We start from the raw sequence: 21,953 nt of genomic DNA, 5'->3' as shown, positions 1-21,953 counted from the left end.
CAGCTCACATCGTAAACAATGAAACAATAAAAAACAAGCTTGGTACCCTTTGTTCATCGGTGACACTGCCATCAGCTAAATGGGATGCTTTAACTGGAGAGGCAAAGTTATGATGTAGGCAATTTAATTTTCAAAATGGAAACTTCATCTTCATTCTCCATCATAACCAGCAGCTCCATCTCCACACACAGCCTGTCTCCTCATTATAAGCAGCCAGCATGCTTTCTGACCAAAGTCACTCTCAACCAGCGTTGGGGGTAACTCATTACAAAAGTAACATATTACATGTAATATATTACTTTTAGCAGTAACTCAGTAATATAACTTATTACTTATAGGATTTCAGTAATATTATACCAGTTACTTTGTCAAGTAACTCAAGTTACAAATTGAGTTACATTTTTGTTTTATCAAAGCACACATTTAAAAAAGATACAATCATTTCCTAATGAAACTGTGTGTTTTTATGCAAATAACCACTATAGATGACAATAACAAAGGAAAATAATAACATTTAGAATTTTGGATTGTTTACACTGACTTCAAGGCGGTTTAAATTATTTTTCGTGATGGTTCCGGGGCGGCGATGTCATTCTGCTGCTGCTGTTATTTTGTGAAAGTAATGCGTAGTGAAAAAAGTAGTAGTGTAAAGTAGTGTAATTAAGTAACGAGTTACTCTACACAGACAGTAATATTGTAAAGTAACTTATATGTAGTATATTACATTTTGAAAGTAACTTGCCCAACAACTGATCGCCACACAGCCTGTCTCTTCATTATAAGCAGCCTGCATGCGTTTCTGACCAAAGTCTACTGTCACCACGAGGCTGGCTGGCGGTATATAGCACCAGTTGGTTCAATCAGTCAAGGCCAACCAACTGTAACTTCCCCTTTAAGAGCGAACAGTTTGTCTTTTCACATTCTGCATCACAGGAGAGAGATGCTCATTAAAGCTTCCATTCCTCACTGTTTCATCAAGTGAGACTGCCAAGCTCTTTAACTCACTGTTCTTGATGTCTGTGCTGTTTGTGCAGAAACCCATCTGTTTCCTCCTCTCTCTGTTGGCAGAGGGTCCACCTCATCCGTATGCTCCTCTTTTTGAAGTCATGTCAGGAAAAAAATCCTATTTTTATGCATCTAAGATATCCAACTTGTCATCAGCACTCGGGGGACAAGTCAAAAAGGGTGCTCCTTAAATAGACACTCCCCCCCCATGGACAACGAATGCAGTGACAAGGAACACAGAGAATATGAATTGCAGATAAAATACCGGTAGTTACAATGTGTTTATAACCTGTTTTAGGGGGCAAATGCACAATATTTGCACGATTCCTGAGCGGCTTGTCATGATATCCGAGCTGGAATATATAGTTGGAAAATTGTTAGAAATCAAGTTGTTGTCGTCTTTTATGTTAACTGACTGTTTGGAAAGAAAGACTACAGCATTGCGAGCTTAATCCACATATAAATAAGCACTCTCTCCAAAGAAGCACTTGTACTCTCTCTCTCTCTCTCTCCGGATGAGGTTGGGCGAGCAAATTCATTTCAAGGCGAGGGAGATCATTAAACAGAAATCCCATTCCGGGCAGCCGTACTGGAAGGAGATAGCGATGAGAATCATTTCAAAGGGTTTAGCCGGCGAGCGCGCGCGCCGCCGCCACCAGTGAAAAATCAACATCACTGAGCAAATCAGTCACATATTCAGCTGCAAAACACAGCAACATCCGCCGCTGCTAAACCGTGTCATGATTTCCGACACGTTCATCTATCACAAACGCTGGCGTGAAGACTGAAAATCACCGTTAGAATAATTATCACTTTAAAAGCATGTCAATGTGTTTGAGAGAAAAAGAAAAAACACACACACACACGAAGGTATAAATAAATATAGCTCACTTCCCTGTCGGGGAGCTGGCAGGTAATTTTCTCCAGCTGCTCTAAGTGTGACAATCCCACGGGGGCTGAAATCTAATATTAACAGCAAATCATTATGTGGGAGCTGTTCTTCTGTGACCCGCCGCTGTACCTGTGTGACTAACTCAATCTGAGTAATTGAGATGTGTTAGCAACCCCGGAATACAGTCCTGCTGTGACAGCCGAGGGTCACCCAGAGTGTAGTGGGACTCCAAACATACCTCCGCACCGCACATCATTTGCATGTCTATATGGTTTGATTGACGCGGGCCGCTCTCTTCATCTGACGCTCTTTTTCGGCGGGTTTGTGATGTACTTGCTTTTGATTGACAGCAAAGCAATCGCCTCAAATGTGGACCTTGTAGAGAGAAGAGAATGCCCAGGAGGGATGTCGCCAATCACCATACATATATTTACCATTGTTATTTATATGGAAATACCAAGTCACGCAGCCAGGTGCGCAGTTTATGAGCAAATTATAGTGTTATTGGATTTTTATTCTTTTTTTTTGTTGCCTTTTTACACCATAACCTATTGCAATTAGATTAATTGCTCTCTCAGGGGGAAAAAAGCTAAACATTTGGAGTGACTTTCAATGCTTAACTGTTCTGGGAAAATTATAAACCTGATTGTCGCTGCTACTGCTGCTGAGTAACTGTCATAATAACGATGAAGCCACAAAAAAAAGTTGATTATATTCACCGCAGCAGCCAGATTACAATGTGTATTTTGTTTTGCGTTTTAATCTACAAAGCGATATTATGTACCGTTACCATTGTTAATGATTACACACTATATATAGACCTCCTGCATATTGCAACTGATCCCCGTGTGACCAATTAATCAACATTAAAGGTGCTGCCACTGTTAGTTCAAAGTGTTTGTAATAATTCAATAATAATGGTCTGCCTCTCCTGTCCGAGAAATCATTTTTAATTGTCTCATTAGAAGATGCTGTAGCGATGGATTGGAGGAAACAACAATAGTTCTGTTTCCACTCTGCTGCCGTGGATCTTTGAAGCCTTCTTCCACTTACCTGTGCGAAGCTCTGAGCCCAGACATCCTCTTCTGTAACCACAGCAACCTGGCTGGCTCTTTGAAATCTCTACAAAAATAGCATATTATTACCAAGTGGTCTTTTGAAGGAGGAAAGCCTAATACCATGCAACACTCAACAATACAAAACATTCACCTCATTAAAAATTATTGTCACCAAAAGGATTGCGAGCTTGTAGCGGGTTCGTTTCAACTGTGCGACTAATTGCTGGAATGAATTTTAATGAGAGATAGTTTGGCCACGATATGAATAGGCTATATCTTGCAGAGGGTGTGCTAATCCAAAGTGTAGGCCGTGGCGTGCAGCTTGTGGAAAGTCGAACTTGTTGTTGTTTTGGATCACTATATAACTCATCCACACACAGGCCTGTTTGCATGTAAGAAGAAGGAGACCTGTGACTGATACTGTTACTGACACTCTCATCTTAATACAACAGCAGGAACGTGGCTCTTACTGCACAACAAGACCGGGCAGTTTATGTTATATGCTAACAAAACAAACGGACACGTTGTTCACTTACTTTAGATGGGAAAACAGGCATTTATTTGAGTTCTTGAAGTGCAAACAAGCCAGGGCGAGATCATGGTGGGCGGGGCGCGATGATGGACAGCTCGGAGCCTCGGAGGAGCCAATGAGAAGCTTCCTGTGGGGGGGGGGGAAGCAAAAACATTAGTCTGGTCACCTTTCACCCATGGCTTTCACCCCGCTTTTTGTCATGGGGGCGTAAACCACAGAACCAGAATGAACACCGGAAGGAAGTGCGCCAAAAAACGTCTTTGTTGCCGTTAGCTTGACGTCTCTTTCCTTGATTAATTGTCTGATGCAAAGCTTCTGTATTGGCTTAAAAGATGTGAGATTGTGAATCCGCAATGTTTCTACAAGAACTTCTTCAAAAACTTTGTTCGGTACGTCCATCTTTTGTTTTGTTGTTTGCCGTTCTGATACTTGTGTCAAATTGTCATATCTTCTGGTCATGCCCCGTCTTGAAAATGTTTTGGAAAAATATCTGTGCTGAAATTGATTTTGTTTTGCAAATGGACCTCAAAATTAACAATGAGTTCCTTTTGTTAGGAGAAATTCCAAAGGAGATAATTAGAACTGAAGATAAGTACCTTATTAGAATATTAAGGATAACTGCTCTTAAACTTATAACCAAAAATTGGCTTCAGAAGCTAAGTCCTAGCATAGAGAAATGGAGAGACCTAATGGAACAGGTAAAAGAAATGGAGCAGTTAACATATACAATCAGGGGAGAAATCAGATTGAGATGCATACTGTGGTCCAAATGGGCAAGCTATGTAGAAAGTTGGAGCGGTAGAACATAGTGTAAATAATACAGGAGGAAAACACTGCAATTTAGTTTAATAAAAGATATATAACATTCAGAATTCAATAGATTGCCAGTGGTTGGCTATTGGATAAACAGATTAGTCAACAAGCAATAGTTTTAGTCTTTGTTTTCTTAAAGGAGGAAAGGGAGGGGGTGGGAATCTGTGTGTGTGTGTAGAAGTGGGCGGGAGGGAGGCCGAGCGAGTGGGTGTATGTGTGAGGGAGGGAGGGAGGGGTGACAGTATGCATGGGTGTGTGTTCTCTCCCTACCCTGACATTTAGAATTTTGGATTGTTTACACTGACTTCAAGACAGTTGAAATTATTTTTCGGGATGGTTCCAGGGCAGGGATGTCATTGTAGTGCTGCTGGTGTTTTGGTGAAAGCAATGCAAAAGTAGTGTAATAAGTAACGAGTTACTCTATGCAGACAGTAATATTATTACTTTCAAATGAAAGTAACTAGTAATATGTAGTATATTACATTTTGAAAGTAACCTGCCCAACACTGCCAGTAGGATACTTGTACCCACAGTGTGCATGTAAGACAAAATAAACACTGACTGTAGTATTGTCTCATATGTATCGGTTGAACTTGACCTCATAGTAGTTGAATGAGTTGGAGGACACTTCTGAGTACACGGTCTGCATTCATGCTCGCAGGAAACACTTAAAGGTGGCAGATGCAGAACTAAGCTTGCTGAAAAGGATGTCCGATTCTCCCATCTCCTACATTGTGAACCAGCCACCCTTGGACGTGACTTTTAGGACAAGAGTGACCCTCTTGGCACTGGTCTGAGCTACCACAGGTAAATAACTATATTTCACTAACAACAAACCATATTTCATTTATATTTCCTAGCATAGAGTTTGGGACTCTACTGTACCTGAACCTATTTTAAATTTCTTAATCTTAGCTACAGCCCTTTCTACATATGTTTCCAGCACATCTTCACCAGGCACGGCATGTTTGATTTATCTCCAGGGGTCTCCATTGGTCTCTGATGGTCTCTCCAGTGTAGGGCTGGCCTGGGCGATATGGACAAAAAACAAACAAACAAACAAAACACAACAACAAATGGGTAAACCCAAAGAGGATCCTGGAGCACTCGATTCACTGGATTAAAAAGTGCAGTGACTAACGTTTCAACGCACGCACATCATCAGAGTCTGTTTGACTCTGATGAAGAGTTGATATCTAGGTAAAGGGACCCCTTTACAAATATGTATTCTCCGTTTTTTCCTTTCAAATGTTTGCTTATATAGACAGTGAGAGATGGTAATGAGATGCTGGGAGTGAAGCATGACTTCCATTACAGTAGCCTACATCACCAACGTTACAGACTACAAAATACTACAAAAATGGCATGGCATTGGCAACATTAGCTGGCGCAAAAGCAACACACCGACACCAAACTTACTAATCAACAGCTCATTGCTGGTTGTGTTAAGTTACATCTGAGAGTATTACTGTTTAATGTTACATCTGAGACAGTTATCAGTGTCAAATGTAACGTTAGTACATTAGGCTAACGTTGGAAATCATCAAGAGTTGCCTTTTCCGATTAGGTCTGCAAGGCTTGGCAGCTGTCCCTGCCGCCCCCCGTGGATTTGGAAATCGATCGCTTGGGGCGCCATCAACGAAGTGCTTGTTTGGGGGGGGTAACGTTATGAGTGTTTATAATATTGTAGCGATCCTGGGTCTGGATAAAGTGAGCACGTTGGTCCTTGACCAAAGGGATTGTCCCTTTGGTCGGATGGAACGTGTTGGGCTTGTAAGTTGGAGACCTCTTGTTCAAAACATGCTGCGTTCCGATCTGCTAGTAGTTCCCCTTCGAAGTGGACTGCACAGGGTATTCAGCCATGTTAAGTAATATGGCTCAATACCCTGTGTGCAGTCCACTTCGCAGCAATAATAAATAGGTTCAAAACCAGCCTCGCCTGTGCCATTACATCAGAAGTGGGATGGCCGCGCAGTCATCGGAGCCTCGGAGGCGTAGCCCCAGGAGCGTGAGGGAACGCTGAGAGCTCCACAGGTGGCGGTAACGCTAGTGTTAAGCTAGTTAGTTAAGCTGACGTTATAGAAATAGCAATGTTGCCCTCTATCGTTAACGTTACCAGCAAGTTAGCTAACGCTAGTTTATATGATAACGACCCAGGCCCGCGCAACAGGTTAGCATAGCGAGCTAGCAACAGTTCGTAGCTAGCTCAGCTAGCTAGACAGTATCAGTCTCAAATGTAACGTTAGTACATTAGGCTAACGTTGTAAATAATCAAGAGTTGCCTTTTTCGATTAGGTCTGCAAGGCTATTAACGTTAACTGGAACAACATCACATAGCCTAGTATTGTAAACATATGAAAACCATATTGTTTATCTTACCTGGCTGCAGCATACTGCATTTGCCAGGTACTAGAAAGCTCTCCAGTCCGTTTCACCGTGACATGCTGCTAGCTTGCCCGGGGGCGTGTGAAGGAAAGGTTGCTATGGGGAGGAGCCCTCGTTTGGGTCAGCAGACCAATCAGAAGGCGAGGCGCCCTCTGTTTTGAATCAGCAGACCAATCAGAAGGGGGACGTTAGGGACTTTCCGAAATCCTTCACTGCAGGGAGTATAAATAAGACTGGCGCAACCCACCAAGCATCAGTGCATCAGTGCGTTGGAAGAGTAAAGTTGCTGAGTTTGGAAGTTAGATTTTGTCTTTCTGAGCCTGTGCAAAATGGAGGAGAGTATAGAGAAGGATTGCAGCGCCCTTGGGGGGCTCTTCCATCACATCATGAAAGACATGAAGTCCAGTTATCCTGCATGGGAGGATCTTCTAACCAAAGGAACCAAGCTGCAGTCACAGCTCAGGAAGACCTGCTTGGTGACCGGAGCCTTCCTGGACGCCTTTCAGAATGTGGCAGACATGGCCACTGGAACCAGAGGAGCGACCAAGGAGATTGGCTCTGCGTTAACCAGGATCTGTATGAGACAACGCAACATCGAGTCCAAACTCAAATTGCTTACTACAGCCCTCTCAGACAGTCTCATCTCTCCATTGGAGTTGAAGATGGAGGAGTGGAAGAAGGTGGCCAGTCAGCTGGACAAAGACCATGCTAAAGAGTACAAGAAGGCAAGGGCGGACATCAAGAAGAAGTTTTCAAACAGCATCAAACTGCAGAAGAAGGGGAAGAAAGGGAGGGACAACGTGCGGGGCCAGCTGGTCAGCACATTTCAGGCCCTTAACGTCAGTTACACCATCCTGGAGGAGACTGAGAAGAGAGCGGTGCACAAAGCGCTGATTGAGGAGAGAGGACGCTACTGCAGCTTCGTCACCATGCTCAAACCTGTGCTGGACCATGAGATCGGCATGCTGGAAGAGGCGACCCACCTGCAGACCATTTTAGAAGATATGACCAACCTGACAGCCGAGCCCACTAAGTTGCCTCCAGCCAGCGAACAGGTGATCTTGGACCTGAAAGGTTCTGATTCCAGCTACACCTACCAGACGCCTCCAGCTTCTCATAGTGACACACCATCCAGGAAGAGCAGCACCAGCAGTGACTACCCGTCAGGATCAGTGAGGCATGTTCCCTCCCTGGACTCCATCAGCTGGGCTGTGAATGGAATACACATCCAGGACCCCGTCAGCTCCACCAATCGGCTGGCTACAGGGTCCGGGACAGGCGGGAGCGGGGGGGCTGAGGACGGCTCGCTGGCCCCCCCACACAATGCCAACACGCACCATGGAGAGAGGCCGCTCGCCATGCCTGCATTGGGGAAGACTTGCTCGGCCGGGGATCAGCTGCCATTGTTGGGTGCGTTGAATTTGGATGCCCCGAGGAGCAGCAGCAGCAAGGCCACCACCCCCTCCGGCTCCGAAGACACTACACACATCGACATCCTGCACCAGTCGCAGACTCACACGGCCACCATCTGCCGCAAACCGGGAGCACATCGGATGGGGACGTTCAGTGGGGTGGAGCCCATCGCCATCTGCACCCCCCAGGTGCCCTCGAAAGCCCTGGCAGGGACCAGCGAGCATGTTTTCAAACCTCCCGCCATGGGAGGAGCTCCGCTGGCTGGTGGTTTGGGTCAGGGCAAACTCTGCACCTCCACACAGAGCCTCAGCACATTGTTACCCGGCTCCTCCTACGACAACCTGGTTCCGGGTCACATGCCCCTCCCGGTGCCTGTGCCCACCACCACCAAACAGCAACAACAGGGACAACAGGGACAGCACCAACAACTGCAACTACTCCAGCGGCAGCAACTGCACCAACAGCTACATCACCAACAGCAGCAACAAATTCAACAACTCGGCCAACAGCAACCCAAGGCGCTGCAGCTGCAGCAGCAGCAGCAACAGCAGCAGCAGCACCGTCCTCAGCAGCCGTTGCTCCGCCAGCAATATAATCAACAGCAACAATACCAGCAACCTAATCAACAACAACTGCGTCAACATCAGCAGTCATTGCCTCAGCAACTGCAACAGCTGCAACACAATCAGCATCATCAACAGCAGTGCCAGCAACAACAGCTGTTCCAGCAGCGGCGGAGAACCTTGGCTATGGCTCTGGGGCACGGCGCTCACTACCAGCCCCAGGCTCCGCTGCCAGCCCAGTAGCAGTACCAACACCCAGAGGAGAGCCAGGGGGGCCGAGGAGCAGGAGACAAGTTGACCCTCCTCAGAGCATGGATGTATAGGAGTCAAGCTCTGAATGACTGTGACCAATGGTCGCTCCACCCCTCCAACCAATCACAAATGAGGCTGACAGACAGACGCTACCGGTCCGTTTGCTTCCCTGTTGCATAGCTTCCCACACACACACACACACACACACACACACACACACACACACACACACACACACACACACACACACACACACACACACACACACACACACACACAGGCTTGTTCAATAGATGATGGTGGATCCACATCGGACACTCCGGTCTATCATTGGAACTCAAAGTGTCAATACCTTCTGGAAGAAGAAAAAAACATTGCAGTGTTTTGACACAGTTACAACTTATTTGTATTTGCACTTATATTTTTAACTGCAATTTCCACAATTTTGTACTTTCTATTTTCATACTTATATTACTTACTTACTTATATTTACCTCAACAGCCATTTAAGCACAATTTGTTTCTTTTTGTACATTTTAAAAGTTAATTTTAGCTACTCTTATGTGCTTTGACTATGTTGCAATGTTGCACATCTGTTTATACTGGTTTATACTTAGATCTTCAATTGTATGCACAATGTTTGTATATTGATTGCAATTACTACTGTTATTTGAGTGCAATGTTACATAGCTGATGTTTAGTGTATGTTTAATTGTAAGCACATTTTTTGTTTTTATTTTACACTTGCTTTGGCAACTTTCTCATGCCAATAAAGCCTCATTGAATTGAATTGATTCTCTAAAGTTCTGCTTCCTTTTAGGCCGTAGTTTAACAATACTAGTGCAGTCACAAAACAACTATGCCATGGTACAAAACCTAAAGCCAATGTTCTGCTATTTCGCCACTGAGATCTTTAAAGCTGGCTCACATCGAATATTTGAATTGTGTGTTTCCCAGATGCATCTTGGATTGTTTAGTTGTTGCGGAACTAAACCTTGTCACTGCAGCAGCACATTTTCCTGTCGGACAGCATTATGTGTCGGACCATAATACCAAACGCATTTGCCCCGACGCGTGATTTCTAACCCCACATAGGATAAGCAATAACCACTGCGATTGGCCAGGAGCATTGAAGCTTGGGACGGAACCTGGGGTTTTTCATCTTTTAAAATAAAGATGTTTAGAAATCACGCTTTGCCGACTTTCCAGACCATTGGTGCTGTCAAGCTTCGTGTGTTTTTCTTCACTTCCCTGATGCGAGTTTGAACGCGGAAATGAAACGTCACACGTGCCGTGCGTAATGTTTTTGTAACCTCGCGTCACCAGGCTCTTCTCGGCGAGAAAGAGCCTGGCTTCGTTACAGCACGAAACAGAGAGCCGCAGTAACGAGTCCGGAAATCATCGATGCTAACAGCCCTGGTTCTTCACAGTTTTCGCCTATGGGAGTTTTGAATGGGTTTTTGGCGCGATGCTTCTAATACTCTCTCTGGGCAACGCTGGCTTAATCAAACGCGAACCAGTGTTTAGTAATATCATCTTCACACACGAGGACCACTTTTATGAGTTTTGAAGCTTTTACGTGCCGTTAAACGGGCGGCTAGCTAGCAAACGGCTAAATGAGACTACACTGCTGAGTCGATGTGGATATATACGTCAATAACGTCACCACTTCAAACGACGAACACGGAAATTCTCTTTCCCTCACCTGGTTCAGCCCGGGGTAATCAGTGCACACATCAACAACAGTCAGGTTGAGTGCTGACGTGACGTGGAAGCCTATGCGACACTGTGTGTAGTTCTGGATTAGCTTAGCACAAGCTTTTTACTTCTAGAGCTCGCATTTACGCTACAAATCTCATGAAAGTGGTCCTCATGTGTGAAGATTATCCCGCTGAACCTTGGTTCGCGTTTGATTAAACTTGCGTTGCCCACAGACATTATTTGAAGCATCACGCCAAAAACCCATTCAAAAATCCCATAGACAGAAACAGTGAAGAACCAGGAAGTTCGGGACTTCCGCATTCAGCCTACAAAAATACGTCATCCCTGCGGCTCTCTATATTGACTGTGGTTTCGCAAACGACGGCTCAGTTGACCGCAGTCACTCTAGCCGGCTTAAAGTGAAGTGGTTTTGACAATGAGACCAATGTACCCATCTTTGTTGTTCTGCATTTCAATCACAAGTGTCGCGGTAAATGCTTACAATCCACCACCTGTCTTATCGTTTTTCAATTGGCTCTGTGGATCGTGGTGTGAACAGCCACAATGCGGGTGGATCGCCTTTAATCCGACAGGTGAGCTAATTAATGCTGAGATAATGCACACGTTGAAAAGACAGGCAAATTTATTTGAACGAATGTCTTTAAAATTTGAATAGGCCATTACCAATCATTGACTGTTTGTAGCATACCTATGTACTGCAGTATGGCGTTTCAAAATGTTTGCTGATATAGGCCTAGGTAAAACTGTTGTCAAACACAGTAGCAGTGTGTTGAACAAAATAGGCTAACTCAAAAATTACAAATCCCATCAGTTAGATTGATTGATTGAAGTGTTTATTTCGAATATGAAAGCAAAATAATAAAATAAAAGCCATTTCAGAAACAAAGAAAAATAGAATATATACATATTTGAAAAGGAGTGAGAAGAAGTAAAACTTATTAACTCCCACCCCTTCTCCATAAATAATAAATAATAACAAGCTTCCTGGTAGATAGATCCAGTGTTGGGGGTAACTCATTACAAAAGTAACATATTACAGGTAATATATTACTTTTAACTGTAACTCAGTAATATAACTTATTATTACCAATAGGATTTCAGTAATATTATAGGCCTACTAGTTACTTTGTAACACAAGTTAAAATTGAGTTACTTTTTTTTTTTTATCAAAGTATATATTTAAATAAAGATTCAGTCATTTCCGAATCAAATTGTGTGTTTTTATACAAATAACCAGTATAGATGACAATAACAAAGGAAAAGGATAGCCTATATTTGACAGTTTACACTGACTTAAATACGGTTGAAATTATTTGTAGGGATGGTACCGGGCGGCGATGTCATTCTGCTACTGCTGTTATTCTGGTGAAAGTAATGCAAAAGTAGTGTAAATAAGTAATGAGTTACTCTACACAGATAGTAATATTGTAAAGTAACGTATTACTTTCAAATGAAAGTAACTAGTAATATGTAGTAGGCCTATTACATTTTGAAAGTAACTTGCCCAGCTGGTTAGATCACATTTGAGTGAGTGCATGACTGGCTGTCGCATGACTACTATACGTCACAAGGGATCAGCCGAGCAGCATTTTGGTAAACAAACCACGTCACTGGATGGCAATGGAACCCTATGGAGCCCAAGTGGCGCGAGGCTTGTGTATCTGATTCTAGCCGGCTAACTCTGTTCACATTTTAAAAGCTGCGACAGTACACACAACTTTAACACGATATGCATGTATTATACATCAAACTCTTGAGCTAATTCTGCTCTCACTCAGAATGTCAAAATATAAGCGATGCGAGGGATCAGCCGAGCAGCATTTTGGTAAACAAACCGCGTCACTGGGTGGCAACGGCAATGGAACACCAGAGAGCCATGTAAGAAGAGTTGCGACATCTCCATTCACTCCAATGGACCAGTTTTTTACTCTCAAGAGTTCCAGGAAGTAAGGTCCTGGATTAAGCAGCACTGTCGAGTTGCAGCAAAATGGACAGTTTGTGTTGTACTTTGAAAGTTTTTTTTTCTTGAATCAAATTGTACATTATCAGCTTTATTTTAGCATGCAAAAGTAGCGCAAGACCCATTCCTGGCTGTTCATTGGCTAATGAGTCTCGCATTTTGGTCCTCCGCTGACGCCACTCTCACTCTAGAGGACAAGTGGCGCGAGGCGTGAGTGTCTGACTCTAGCCGGCTAACTCTGTTTACATTTTAAAAACTGTGACAGAGGCCACAGCGTGGTCTCTCAGCAGGTCCAAAGCACACTTGTGGGAGAAACTTTAAAGTTATTGAAGGAAGAAAAGAGAGGAGAGAAAGAAAACACTGACACGTTTCAGCCTAGTAGTCTTCGTCAGGGCAGTCCTAAGTCTGCCCTGACGAAGGCCACTAGGCTGACATTCTGCTCTGTACTTGTCAGGTTTGGAGTTGGCCCTGGGACGCAAACTGTTTGGGCAGCATATAGCCTCACGCATCATTCTGAAAGCTGTGACGGGATTCATGAACAATGACAACCCAAAGAAGCCCCTGGTCCTCTCTCTGCAAGGAGGGTCCGGCACCGGGAAGAATTTTGTCAGTCAGATGATTGCTGAGAGCATTTACAAGGAAGGCATGAAAAACCCTTTTGTCCATGTTTTCATATCACTACATGACTTCCCGCATCCAAGTTTGGTTCAGACCTACAAGGTAAGTCTTGATCTAATATTAACAGATAATAAACAATATAGCCTACATAAGATAATTGTGCACATCCTGAAACCTATTGAAGGCAGGTAAGGTAAAGGTAAAGTCCCACAATGTGTGAAATTTGTTCTCCGCATTTGACCCATCCCCTGGGGGAGCGGTGATCTAACCCCCCCAATTCCAACCCTTTTGATGCTGAGTGCCAAGCAGGGAGGCAAATGGGTACCATTTTTATAGTCTTTGGTATGACGGCCGGGGATCGAACTCACGACCTCCCAGTCTCAGGGCGGACACTCAGACCACAAGGCCACTGAGCTGGCAGGTGCTGGAACCGGAAGAAGTACTATATCAAACAACGAAAGTCTGCAAACTGTTTTCTGCTTTATTTGCGCCACAAAGTCAGTCTGGTTTGGGTCTGCCACCAAACAGGACAGGCACAGACTACAATGAACAGTCTGGACTAGGGCTGCAAAAGAATATTCTATATTTGAATATTAAAATTAAAAGAATATTCAAATATTAAAATTATTATTCGATTTTATTATTATATAAATGTTATTTATTTATTTTTACATTTAACCAGGTAAAAAAAACTGGCCAACATAAAAACATACATCGTTTGCCTGGTTATTTAAAAACATTACAAAAGTGTAGGCTACTAGTCTACTGTACTAATGCTGACTGAATAAATATATATATAAAAAAATGTTTATGTTCAAATAAATATACCAAGTAGGCTATTTATTATAAGCTCTCTGGTTGTATTGGTTTGCCTTGCCACAAACCATTTTGTTGTTGTTGAATATATTCGAACGAATATGATTTTGGGCCAATTTTGATAGCCCTAGTCTGGACTGCAGAGAAAATCATCTGTGCCAACCTGCCCTCCATCCAGGACTTGTCCTCCTCCAGAGTCAAGAACAGGGCAGTGAATAAAGATGGAACAAGAAGATACTCTACTGTATATACAGACATCAGTAGTGTTAGTGGTTTTTATTTACAGTTCCCAGTGATAAAGATAGAAAACAATACTGCATGTCTATTTACACATTTACAATTGACACACTTGTTCAGAGACACTGAACTACCAAATTTAGAATATAGAAAGAGGGAGAGGGGGAAATGACTAAATAAAACAGAACCCACACTAACTAAACCTGTCAAGAATGCAGCAAGTCAAAAAGACATTGATAATCGATCATAATGATTGACTGCTTGACTAATAATGATGGATGGGTGAATTATGGAGTGCTATTTCAGATGAAGGAGAGGGAGGGGGAGAAACTAAAGTGCAAGCAAAGACATCATGGCACGTAACAGTCTGTTTTTTACTCATTAGTGATGTAGCCTGTTGTTTATCCTCAGTATCAGTTGAAGCAGTGGCTCAAAAACAGTATCACCAGATGTCCACAATCCATGTTCATCTTTGATGAGATGGACAAGATGCCTCCTGGCTTGATTGACAGCATAATGCCCTACCTGGGCTACTACGACACCCTGGACGGAGTTTCCTACCAGAAAGCCATCTTCATCTTCCTCAGGTGACAACAGCTTCAATCACAATTTGTCATTTGTATCAAGGGAAGGAACCGGTCTGGGGAACACAAATCACACCCAGATGTTGAAGTAAACGGCGGTGCAAGCTTGCGCAGTTCGAACCCTATAGGCTACTTCTTCCCCTAATCCCTCTCTCTGGCACTGTGCGTGTGTATGTGTGTGTGTGCGTCCGTGTGTGCATTTCACCATAGATATTATATTACTATACTGTAGATGGGTCACCACAGGCTCCGCCAATTCGAACAAATGGTAGCAGCAAGTCTCCTAAATGGGCGTGGTCAACCATTGACTCAGACCTGCCGAAAGTCTCCTAAGTGGGTGTTTCCGTGGAAAACCATGGGCAAACAAAACTCACGTGACAAAATGACAGGAAGTGAGTTGAAGTTGGGCCGTCTTCAGCCTTCTGTCTCCACTGTGCTTCCTTGTCGAGGCGGGGGGTTAGGGCTAGGCAATCTCGTGCACTTCCCCCGGGGCGCTGTTCAACTCTCAGTGAACTGCCAACATCTCGGTGAAAACAGTCGGATGGAGACACAGTCACTTATTTTTTATTTTTTTATTTGACCTTCATTTATATAGTGGTGGCCCTTGAGATTTTCAAGGGTGCCCTGTTACAATAAAACATTTATAAAAGTTACAAAATTACAGAGAGACAATTAGATATAGGCCTAGACAAACAATCAAAACAATGATAAAAGCACATCATGTAAAACACAAGCACTCCCTGTCCAAAGTTAGCCTAGGTAAACCCAGCCCCCACGTGACCTGCTCTCTCAGTTCCCAGTCACTAACCCTAGTGACTGAGAGCAGGTCTGAGAGCAGGTCACGTGGGGGATGGGTTTACCCAGGCTAGTCCAAAGTACCCTCTAGGAGCACTCTAAACGACTCTAGAGAGACCAATCGCTCCAATTTTAGAGTGTCCTGGAGCCTATTCCATTTATCAGGGGCGTAGAATGAAAAAACAGACCTGTTCAGTCTTCACATGCAGAATAAACAGTCTGATGTGTGACTGTAAGTTTATAAGAATTAACAGTTTCAATTTGTTCACCCTGGAGTGTAAGAATACGAGGACTGTTGTTGACACTAGAGGACCGTGAGAACAGCATCCATTTTAGTCTTGATGGAATTTAAAACAGGTTTGTGATTAAACAGAGACCATTGAAATGCGTGGAATGCAATCTGCAGACTTGTAGCGGCCTTATAGAAGCGGCTGCACCGCTTAAAAATGAAAATGGAAAAACTACAATAACCTTGGGTAAATTTAAAGAGGACATGAAACGTGATCATATGACTCTAGTTCAAGGGTTTTCAAAGTGTGGGAGCCTCCCCTCAGAGAACATATAGACAGCTGCCCACCCCCCCACCCCCAATTTTTTTTGTAAATATCTTTATCCTATCTTATCTAAATTTTAAAGTCACGATCAGACTTTTGGAACATGCGAAACGCAATGTGTGTCTCCCTTCTTTTTTCAAATATCTTCTTTAAACATTTCAAACATCGCTTCAAACCGCTGCTCTAGTTCATTTTCATTTCACCTCAGGCAAGACAGGACACTGCTTTCAAGTCAGAGATTTACCTAGATTTGGTAGAAAGATTAACAACATTTCAGCTTTTCACCAAATAGGCCACTGCTTGATGACATCACTGATTATGTCACAATGGCGCTGTGAGTGTGAAGGCTTAAAAACGTAAACAATATATCGCTGTAGTGGCCCTCCGTGGGTGGGTTTTTTGTTTTGTTTTGTTTTTGGACCAGATTCATTCCAGAACCCTGAAAAGTGTTTTGGCAAAAAAAATTGGCGATCGGAGCAACGGTGCGCCAACTCCAGCTGGACAAATAGACAGCTCTCCAATAGTAGTAAGGCGTGTGTGTGTGTGTGTGTGTAGGGGTGTGTGTGTGTGTGTTTACTCTGAAGTCTGACTAGTCTGTGTTGTTTTTGATTTGGTTAAATGTGAACATGTGTTACCTGTTGCTTAAATTTCTCGTAGTAATGCTGGAGGGAACAGCATCAACCAAAAAGCTCTAGACTTCTGGAATGCAGGACGGGGTAGAGAGGAGATCGAGCTGAAAGACCTGGAAGAGGAGCTCTCCCTGTCTGTGATCAACGACAAGCAGAGTGAGTAGACTGTACATTCATAGCGCCATATTTAGACGATGGTGTAAGTGCGTTCAAGCCATGTCCAAGTCCACTTTTGCTAGGTAGGCTACAGGATGCACAATCTGCCACACAGCCAGCCTAAGCAGCGCGGCTCTGCTGTGTCTCAGCTGCGTGTTTTCTAGAGACTCTTCATCTTGCCTATATTTTTACTGTGAGATGCGCACGGTTCCCAGCAAAAATGGACAGCAGCGGCTCGGTAGAGACTTCACACCTGTCTACCAACGCCCTGTAGCCCGTATATGGTCTAATTTGGAGGGGTTGCAGAGAGAAAATAATATTAATAAAAAAAATATTTAGGTAACCTATAGCCTACTCGTTTTGTAGAATTCTGATAAAGGCCTCTATACGAGGGATCAGCCGAGCAGCATTTAGGTAAACAAACCGCGTCACTGGGTGGCAACGGCAATGGAACACTATGGAACGCAAGTGGCGCGAGGCTTGTGTGTCTGACTTGTAGGCCTACTGTCAAAGTTTGCCGTCTTCCAGAAACAAATATCTTGTGTATGTCCTCCTTATTAGGATAGGGATTTGTGCTATGTGGGCATGTAGCGTAAGGTTTAATGTTGGCAATTACGTGACAATACATCTCAGGTGATGTTGAGGAGTAACGCAAAATTAATGTAACGAGTAGTGTAATGAATTACTCGCTCCAGGGAGGCATTACCATTAGCTAGCATCTCCCTAGTCTCTTAGAACAGACGAGTTGGCTTCCGCAATTTTCAAATGCTTCCGCCATACCGTCTGTACTTCGTGAGGGAGAATCATGCACCAACCGGAATGGGAAGCAGAAAGGCGGGTCTTCCGCTCATTAGTCCAATCAGAATTTTTTTAAGGCGGGTCTTCCGCTCATTAGTCCAATCAGAAAAAATTTCCGTGGACACACGTGTCGTGATTGGTCGGATTTTGTCGAACTTCCTTCCAGTCTGAAGGTTTTTTCCCAACTTCCTTGTGCATGTTCTGGGGGTGTAACGTACAGACTGTATATAGCTGCATTCGCCGGATGTAGATGAGACAGTCTGTTTTAAGAGACTAGCATCTCCCCACTAGCCCCCAGTAGCTATAATAGCCACTGCCAGTGCCACCAGCGCCGCGCTCTTCGGTACATGTCTCCTCAGTGTCCAGGCACATAATCCCAGCATATTAAGGAAGTCCCCTCAGACTGATGTCATGACTGACCTCCTCCTGCCTCAAGACGTATCAAGGAGTCATTGTCATTTGAAAACTGGATTTTCTAAAAACAAAACAAAATTATCCCATCCTACTCAAGCGGTCTCATTTCAATCTTCAATCTTTTTCTGCAGGTGGGTTATGGCATTCGAGTTTGATAAAGAGTGTGGACTTCTTTGTCCCCTTCCTGCCTCTGGAGCAGAAGCATGTGGCCCAGTGTGCCCTAGCTCAGATGGAAGACGAGGGTCGGCCGAGAGACCTTGAGGTGGCAGACAGGCTGACCAGTGAGATGGTGTATTTCCCCAAAGATCATAAAGTCTTCTCTTCCAACGGCTGTAAGACAGTACACAGCAGGCTACCCTACTACTACAAATAATCCCTGGTAATAACTGGTGTTATTCCGAACGACTTGAAAGTTGCCAATGTTATTCTACTGTTTAAGTTTGGAGAAACATGTTGTTTTACAAACATCACCATCACCCAATATGTGTTCTACCATATTTTTCAAAAATTTTGGACAAACTTGTATGAAAGCATTCAGAATCCATAGCTATAGAAGCAATATATATCTACCGTACATACACACACATATATATGTACACTAACTTTGATTCTTTAATATCAGAAGCAGAAGCAATATAATGTGTGTGTGTGTATATATATATATATATATATATATATATATATATATATATATATATATACACACACACACACTCCAGGTATGCACTTTTGTCTATAAATGTATATACTCAGCTGTCTCTCTCCCTGCACTGTGTAGGTTATACTTCCAACAATATTCTAACATACATACACATAATACAAGACATTCAGATCACCTTCACACCCCATACTGTCACACTACCAATAAAACATTCCAATATGCTACAGAGGTGCCATACTATGGAACACATTCAATATTGCCAAACATACATCATCTCTCAACACATTTAAATCCAATCTCAGAACCTCTCTGATGAGTCACACATAGCCCTAATACATTACACATACACCTCATATTGCCATTTTAACTGTCTACTCACTCATTTTGATTGCTTTTTGTTTTTCCTTTTTTGTTCTTTTACTGTTGGTTTACTTTTCTTTGTCTGTTTTATTGTTTCCTTCTTGTTTCTGTTGTATTGTATGCTTTGTACAGAATATTGTTATTTGATTTTCTGAGGTAGAGACCCAGGAAAATACATACTAAATAACATAGTAAAAATCTAACTTACAGAAAGGGGTCATTATCAAGATGGCAGCTGCCGGGAGCTTAAAATGGCTAGATATCTCAATTACTATGCAACCATCTTGACAATGACCCCTTTCCGAAAGTTAAATGGTAAATGGCCTGCATTTATATAGCACTTTTATCCAAAGCGCTTTACAATCAGTAGGTAGTCTACATTCACCCATTCATACACCGATGGCGGCAGGCTGCCACGCAGGGTGCCTACACACCATCGGGAGCAAGGAGGGTTGAGTGTCTTGCCCAAGGACACGACGACAGCAGCTGGGAGGGAGCGGGGATCGAGCCGCCAACCCTTGCGTCATTGGCCGACCCGCTCTACCTCCTGAGCTAAAGCCGCCCCACAGTTAAATTCTCCTAGATTTATATTATGTTATTTAACATCCCCAATACTACCAGCATCCATTGAAAAACCTTTTGTATCCATTTCTTCAGGGTTAGGTGCTCTTTTTTTCATATATTGACTGGCATAATGGGGTTCGTTTTCTGTAAATTTGCATAATAAAGGTCAGATTTGGGAATAAATAATTGTGCGCAGTGTTTTTTCCCAGGTGTTCATATGTCTGTGGACAGATTTTGTCAACACAATAGCGTCACAACTGTGCAAAATTCAGTCAATAAACTTTACAGGTGTGTAGTTGACGCCAAAATGAAGGCCAAGTTAAAAAATGGGTGTCGTTCAGAATCTGAACTACTTACGTGTAAAGTTTAGTGGCCAGGGGCGTAAAGGTAAAGTGGTTCAGATCACACCACTTTACGCCCCTGGCCCACATATGTTTTAAGTCGTGGGCATTGCAGCTGGTGTGATCCCATCACAAGATGGTCTCTTGTTGATGTTGCTGTCAGCTGCTTCCTGGAACATAATCGTCATTTCAAGCAGCCCTGCAGTGCTGCAACTGGCTCGTCATCCCACTTCATAACCGATTGTTGAACTGGCTCTGCCTGTTTTATTCTGTTTGTGCAGGCAGCAGTAAGATGGAGGTGTGATTGGCTCTTGCGGTGTGTTTGTAACTATCCCGGAATGCAGTAGGCTTATGAAAATGATCCAGTCTTGTCACCATGAGTAGGAAAGCAGGTAGTATTTTGGGTGCACCTTTTTCATGTTGGCTCCGTTGAAGTCACCTACAACAATGAAAGCAACATACAGTGCACTCCTCTTACCTTGGGACGGGTCAAATTGATCACTATAAGCAGATGATCATTATAACCGATTGTTTTCTTTTTCTTTATTTCTCATGCAGATTACCATCAAATTGACATGTGTATATGTATTGCATGAATACAGTATAAGGAAAAGGAATGTTAGTGACTTTATAAATCCATACAGTAAGTTAGGCCTCCAGCTGTTTCAAACACAGCGGTGTCGCATAGACAGAGACACCGCCATCTCTCCACAAGGAGATGCTGCAATCTCTCCATATATACAGACAGACATGCTGCTGTATCTTGTTGGCTCATTTTTGGCAGTTTGTAAGTAAAAAAATACAATTACTGTAGTTTTAAACATTTTTTCCATTGTTCTCAGGTGGGACAAGGCCCAAAATGATCACTGTATGCCGAGTATTGATCGCTATAAGCAAATTATTTAAACAGCATGTGTATAGGGAATGAATCGAGACCAAGCTTTTTGATCAATACAAGCGGTTGATCACTATATAACCGTATATCACTATAAGCGGATTCCACTATATATATGTATATAGAAATACTACTGTTATATAGCCTATACTACTGTCACCGATGATGATAGATGATGTCAGCGCTGTTGTCAACTGATGATGCCACACAGTGACGATGTCACTGATGACATGGCATGTGATATCACTGTGGACGACTATAAGGAAGAGCTCTGCCATCTTCCTGCTGTCATATTGTAAGATCTTTTTCAGCAATGCAATCTTGTCTGTGTGATGGAACTATGGAGGACTACCATGGACTACTAGAAGATCAGGTTAATTCACCTTTGGACTGTGACGTCATGTCTCCCAGCCGCATGATTTCTAACCCCACATAGGACTATATACATAAGTGCAAGTGGGCTACCAAGAAACCACACATACAACAGTTCAAAGATGAATTCGGACATTACATTAAAACTTTATGTGGTCTCAAGAACAGCAAAGCCTTAAAAACTGTGAATATTTGTAAAGATTTAAATATTTTTGTTAATGCCTGAGTTTATTCTAACATGATACCCCTGTTTGTTTGTTGTTTTTTTATTTATTTTGTTTCTATCGAAGTGGCATACTCTGTATTGATGTTTAATGTATGCTTGTTGATTGTATGCTTTGGAATTAATCAATAAAAAAAAAAAAAAAAAAAAAAAACATAGGATAAGCAATAACCACGCCCTGTGGCGCCGGGATTGGCCAGGAGCAACACTGGAGGGCACTTCGAGAGCGGACATTGAAATGAATTATGGTCACCTACCTTCCTTAGCATAGTAATAATAAGCATAATAATTGTAATCTACACAATGTACACAATCTACAAAAACATGCAATAATATAAACAG

At 43.0% G+C, this 21,953-nt stretch overlaps 2 protein-coding genes across 3 annotated transcripts; both read left to right on the top strand.

Annotated features, from left to right (window-relative positions):
• Positions 1-7,014: 7,014 nt before the first annotated feature.
• LOC310778826 (uncharacterized protein) lies at positions 7,015-8,904 on the top strand (the record flags this gene model as incomplete). The annotated part of the gene is made up of 1 exon (XM_083639271.1): positions 7,015-8,904. One exon carries the CDS (start codon positions 7,015-7,017, stop codon positions 8,902-8,904), a length of 1,890 nt encoding a protein of 629 aa, XP_083495397.1.
• Positions 8,905-11,003: 2,099 nt separating this feature from the next.
• LOC310778058 (torsin-1A-like) lies at positions 11,004-19,966 on the top strand. 2 transcript variants are annotated; one of them, XM_083638375.1, is made up of 5 exons: positions 11,004-11,206; positions 13,049-13,314; positions 14,683-14,852; positions 16,856-16,983; positions 18,327-19,966. In XM_083638375.1, the coding sequence occupies exons 1-5, from the start codon at positions 11,050-11,052 to the stop codon at positions 18,566-18,568; spliced, it is 963 nt and encodes a 320-aa protein (XP_083494501.1). In that variant the 5' UTR covers positions 11,004-11,049; the 3' UTR covers positions 18,569-19,966. The 2 variants fall into 2 exon arrangements, with proteins under 2 accessions (XP_083494501.1, XP_083494500.1); XM_083638374.1 differs by having other exon boundaries at positions 14,677-14,852.
• The last annotated feature ends 1,987 nt before the right edge of the window (positions 19,967-21,953 follow it).

Source organism: Poromitra crassiceps (assembly GCF_964638095.1).
Source record: "Poromitra crassiceps genome assembly, chromosome: 6".
Taxonomy (NCBI): domain Eukaryota; kingdom Metazoa; phylum Chordata; class Actinopteri; order Beryciformes; family Melamphaidae; genus Poromitra; species Poromitra crassiceps.
This window is presented reverse-complemented; position numbering and strand designations above follow the sequence as displayed.